Below are 6,000 nucleotides of genomic sequence, written 5' to 3' on the forward strand. Positions count from 1 at the left end.
TAGCCTTGCTACAGGTCCGCCACTAAATGTAAGAATAAGTTGTTTAATTGAAAACCTAATTCAATAGAGTAAAAAAAATTAAAATATTGTGGACTTATATGTCATAATTATAAAACTTTTGATTTTTATTATTTTGCATGAACAACAAGGGGTTTTAATATTAATGGCCCAATAACCACATCTAACCATTATACAACTCTCACGGTAAATCCAATGGTGGATTTGAAAAAGACAAAAGAATGGGGTACCAATTACCAAACCCCATGAGTATAGTAACTGGACCCATACTTGAAATAGACTATTCATGCGGCTTGTTCATTTGTATTAACGTCTAATTTCCTCAATTCAATGTTAAATTACTATCAATCATAAAATATTATTATTTTACATTTTGTGAAGTAGAGACTCCAAATTAGAGCCAAACTGCACAACGTCCATAAATTTTCATTCATATCTCTTCAATTTTTCAATTTTTTCATCTACAAGTCAAGTCAAGGTAAGTCTATCGGAACCGTATTCTACATGAACGAAAAGTGGGTGCAAATTATTAAATGATCACAGGAAAAAGAGCTAAAATACTTGTTTAATACCCTATATTTTGAGTTAAATATCCATTTAATTTTTTTATTTTAAAAAATGATATAGGATATTCTTATAGTTAATGATGTTACAGTTAAAAGTTACTTTATCTTTGCTTTTACAATAATATTCTGCAAATATTGAAAAATATAAGATATAGGCTCAAGCAACAATTTATTAAAAAAAAGTTTTTTTTAGAGTTAATTTATTAAATTAACATTTTTTTTCAATTCATTAATGTTCACAGAATTGTTGTTTTGGTCCACATTCTTTGGTCAACATCGCAAGGGGATTATTGTAAGAATAAAAAAATAAATAAAATGTGACAAATAATGACAAGAATATCTTGGAGTATCTTCTAAAATATATAGAATAAACATATATTTAATTTAAAATGTAGAGATTGGAATTACCCATAAGAGCTCTATAAAACCCTTGCTTTATGAATCAATTTCACACATCACAACTTCTCTTTTTGCTTAGCTCAAAAAATTCCTCTCAAAATGGCTCTGTTCAATCTGAACAAAGATTCACTAACCTTTCTTTTGTTTGGAATTTTCACATTGGCTATTCCCACAATTGTAGTGTCTCAAGTGGCCAACCTTTGTGACACCAGAATTCTTTGATGGGATAAAGAACGTAGCCGATCCAAGCTGTGCAGGCAAGAGTTTCTATACAAGAGATGCTTTTCTTAATGCTGCCAATTCATATCCGGAATTTGGATCCGGTTCTGCTGATGATTCTAAGCGTGAAATCGCGGCATTTTTCGCTCATGTCACTCATGAAACTGGACGTCAGATTTCTCTCCTTGCCTTGTTCATTTTGCTCTTCTTTGGTCCACTTTGTGCGTTCTAACATGCACGAATTGAATCTTAAACTTTAGACCCTCTCTTTGTCAAGCAAATGATTTCACATTGGCTGAGAGAGTTTGAGATGATCCACTGCTTTTAAACTAATTAAATTTTTTTGATCCAAAATATATATGTTTCAACTAGGATAAGGTTTTTCTCCTAATCAGAGATTGGTGGCGTTAGAATGGAAGGAGACGAGGGGGGAGAAAAACGATTTGAATTCCTTTTTCATTTCAGTTGTTTGGTTAGTTATAATCTACAAAAATTTAATCTCTATTAATATTTAATATCTATCGTCGTGTAGAATTTGGATTCTACACCAAGGAGTAAAGAATTCAAATTCCTCCTCTACTCAAAACCAAAACTTCCACCTAACCCTTCAATAATCTTCATGAACTTGTTTAATGTTTTGAGTAATTATTATTTATAATTTTGTTTTTATCAGCTTAATATTACAGATAATTAATTTTATATTAAATAAAGTTAAAAGTACTAATTTAAACAACTTAATAAATAACTTCATTTAATTAATTAATTTTAAAAAATAAAAATTTTAAAAAATGATTAGATTGTCACCGCTCTGCTACCAAAACTGGAGCATGGAATGTTGCCATCGGTACCAATTGGACTCGCCAATCAATGAACAAAGTCACTCAAAAATAGGATGAATTTTGTTCAAATCCAGTTGAAAAGGTTTGAAAACTTTTTAGCTTCCACAGATCCAAACAAATATCAAATTTTTGACCAGATAAATTGATCCGCTATAGAGATTGTCGATTTCTAATCATTTTGGTTTTTTAAATAAAATTTTATAAAATTATAATATATTGAATAAGAAATTATTTCTATTATCTTATAATTTTTTTATAAAAATGAAAATAGTAATAAAACAAAATTATGCTTAATAAATTTTTTTAAATATATAAATATAAGTATAAAATTTAAAATGAGTTTTATTAGTTATTTTACATAATATATTAAATAAACTGTTTAATTTTTTGAATTATATTACTTATAACAATTATTGAAATTTTAACACTAAAGAATAAAATTGTCCAAATAAAAAAAGAATTTCTTTTCTTTAAATAATTATGTAACAAACTAAACATTAGAAAGAGTTCTACTCTCCTCTCCTCTCCTTTTTCTCTCGTCTCCTCGAATTTCCTTTCCTCTCATTTTCCTACCTTCCTTCAAACCAAACAACACTTTAGTGTGCATTATTATTTTTGTATAGTCAAGATTTCTTTTTCAATTATTATTATTTTCTTTTTTTAGTAGGAACCAATCATAACTTATATTTTTCTGACGCTGATTGAGAATATCAATCGTTCAATTAAATACTAAAAAATGTTAAAAAAACAAACGATTCTGATTCTCAAAACATAATCTAGATCTTTTTGTGTTATAATTTGATAAATAAAAATTTAATAATTGCCACTTTAAAACATCAAAGCGTTTCCAAGTCTATAGAAAATGACCAGCTAAAACTAATAACAATGAAGATGTTTTTCTTTTTTTCTTTTTTTGCCCACTTGCAGATCTTTGCTACGTAGAAGAGATTGATAAATCAAATGCATACTGTGACACATCAAACACACAATAACCATGTGTCCCTGGTAAATTCTACTATGGCCGTGGACCGATTCAACTCACCGGAAACGGTAATTACGGAGCTGCCGGACAAGCAATCGGATTCGACGGTCTAAACTCGCAGGAAACGGTGGCCAATGACCCAGTTATATCTTTCGAGACTGCCTTGTGGTTTTAGATGACCAATGTGCACTCCGTTGTAAACCAAGGCTTTGGGGGCAACCATTCAGAGAATCAACGGTGCTCTTGAATGTGGTGGCAAGCAGCCGGATGAAGTTCAAGCTCGTATCGGATATTACACTGATTATTGCAACAAGTTTGGTGTGTCTCCAGGGGAAAATCTATCTTGTTAATTAGATTATGCTTTGCATGCATGAACAAAAATGCATGTAGTACTTCCTACAAGAGTATTAGAATAAAGAGTTGTTTCAAACAACTTGTTTACTTCCACTGTGGTGGCTTTTATACGCACTTAGAACGAAATAAAGAGTGCCTGCTGCATTATTATGTACCTTAACAAGGTCCAAATAAATTAATATCAGTTTGTGTAGTTATAGAAAAACTATTTGCCTTTCTATCTTTCTTAGATTTTTTATTTAATTACAAGCTGCACACGGCCTGTACTGTAATTTTGTGTTTTAAGTACGCAAAGCATTGCATTCTATTTGCAGATTAAGTCACGACTTTTCTCACGACTCGATGATAAAAAGGGACAATTTGCTAGCTACGTCAATCATATAAAGATAATTAGAAGATGGGAGATTGGCTTCCCCTCTAAAAAGATTTTCAGTTTCACCATTTATCTCCTTACACTTCTCACAATATCCTATTACTCTCTTAATGTCAGAATTTAATAACAAAGAAAAAATCAGTTGTCTGTGGCCAAGAAAAGTTTTACTGTGAAAGTTTTCGGCATCAAGAAGAGGGTGACGGAGAAATATAAAAACTGTAGGGATTATGTGGTAAAATTAAAAAATATAGGGGCTCAACTGTTATTCTCCTATTAAGATTAACTAAGATTATGATTTGTTTTATACGCATGATAAAATTTATATACAAATGGTACATACAAAATAATGTATAATTCTCATAGAGTCAAATAGTTAAAGCTTTCGACGACAATCTGTATGCGAGTTAATAACTGAATATTAGACTTTTCAACCCTACGAGACAAAATATATCCCCCCCAAAAAAAAAAAATAATTAAAAGACAAATATTAGACTTTTCAACCGTAAGCCAGAAGTTAAAGCTTTTATATTTCGTTATTGAGCAAGATTGATTGACAAGTCAAGTTAAATTCATATAACCATGCCACGCTTACTCGCTCGACAATAGATCCGTAATCAACACGGAGGACGAGAAAAGGAAATCGGGTTCGAAAACGATCACGGGTAAGACATGAAGAAACTCCATAAAATCCCATAACACTTTCAATTACATTTCACACAACAACAAAATTTTCAATTTCTCCTCATGTTTAGCCAAAACATTTCTCCCAAAATGGCCCTGCTTAATGTTTTCCTGGGGTTATTTCTACTTGCTTTAACCAATATTCCCGGAAACGTAGTGTGTCAAAACTCCGTTACCGATCTCGTGACGCCGGAATTTTTTGACGGGATTAAGAATCAGGCTCCAGCAACTTGCGAAGGGAAAGGGTTCTATACAAGAGATGCATTTATTACTGCTCTCAATTCGTATCCTGAATTTGGCAGAACTGATACTAAGCGTGAAGTTGCAGCATTTTTTGCCCATGTCACTCATGAAACAACAGGTCAGTTCTCCTTCTCATTGTCCTTCGATTCTTGGTATTTGAGTATCATTAGTTCAGGTAACTTGTCTCTAGGGGACTGGCCAAGTGTTTTCAAGTAACCCTCTTTAGTTAGTCAACAAGAGAACAGTTGATTGTTGCATATTTTGTTTTTTGTTGGAAATTTTTCGTTAGATTTACGACTTTCACAGTGAATATCCCCGAAGGAACCGAGCTAATTAGAAGGCAAAATATCTGTTACATTTCTCTTGCAGATTTTTGCTACATAGAAGAGAAGAATAAAGCAGATCCTCATTGTACATCTCCACAATACCCATGTGCCAATGGTAAATTCTACTACGGCCGGGGACCGATTCAGCTCACCGGAAATGGAAACTACATAGAGGCGGGAAGGGCCATCGGTTTCGACGGTCTGAACTCTCCGGAAACAGTAGCCAGGGACCGTGTCATATCTTTCAAGACTGCTTTGTGGTTTTGGATGACATATGTGCACTCAGTACTAAACCAAGGTTTTAGTGAAACAATTCGGAAAATTAATGGTCCTGCTGAATGCGGTGGCCGAAACCGCGACCAAGTTCTGGATCGTGTTAGGCGTTACACTGATTATTGCAAAAGATTTGGTGTTGATCCTGGATCACGTCTTGAATGCTGAATAGATATTTTGTACAAAAAATATTACAGTATATGTATTATATTGTATCACAATAAGCCAGAGTTATTTCAAACAACTTTCTCTGTTTGGTAACTCTGACGGAATAATTTTCTTGTACCTGATCATGAAATAAAGAGAAAAATAATGGATAATTAGCAGTAATGTGTTTGCTAAACTAATTACTTACGATTCCGGGATCGATTTGTTTAGTGATTTATTGAGTTTGTTGTCGTTTAACTTTGGTAGGCCCATGTATATTCGTGATTGAGTAGTATTCAATCAAACACTCTTTTAATTTGCAACTTGAGTCTTTGGTATTTCTTTTTTCTTTTTTTTTTTTAAATTAATGACTTGTGGAGGCACGTCAAGAGATGATTTACCACATGTTTTCATAATACTCGGGTACAAAAAAAATTATCACAAGTCACATATTGACAAAAAAATTGGGTTATAAAATTTTGATAAAGTTATAAAGCTAAAATCAATGTAGTTGTCAATCAACTTGCCTTTTATCAAGTTATTTTAATCTTTTTTATGTTTTTTGTCAAATTTTTGTTGG

General features: G+C 32.1%; 1 protein-coding gene and 1 pseudogene across 1 annotated transcript; both read left to right on the forward strand.

Moving 5' to 3' along the window:
- Positions 1-1,082: 1,082 nt before the first annotated feature.
- Positions 1,083-3,373, forward strand: LOC107174675 (chitinase 4-like; annotated as a pseudogene).
- Positions 3,374-4,361: 988 nt separating this feature from the next.
- On the forward strand, positions 4,362-5,603 carry LOC102610864 (endochitinase EP3-like). Its single transcript, XM_006493566.3, has 2 exons — positions 4,362-4,792; positions 5,044-5,603. Exons 1-2 carry the CDS (start codon positions 4,495-4,497, stop codon positions 5,439-5,441), a joined length of 696 nt encoding a protein of 231 aa, XP_006493629.2. The 5' UTR covers positions 4,362-4,494; the 3' UTR covers positions 5,442-5,603.
- The last annotated feature ends 397 nt before the right edge of the window (positions 5,604-6,000 follow it).

This window comes from Citrus sinensis, chromosome 5, assembly GCF_022201045.2.
Source record: "Citrus sinensis cultivar Valencia sweet orange chromosome 5, DVS_A1.0, whole genome shotgun sequence".
NCBI lineage: Eukaryota > Viridiplantae > Streptophyta > Magnoliopsida > Sapindales > Rutaceae > Citrus > Citrus sinensis.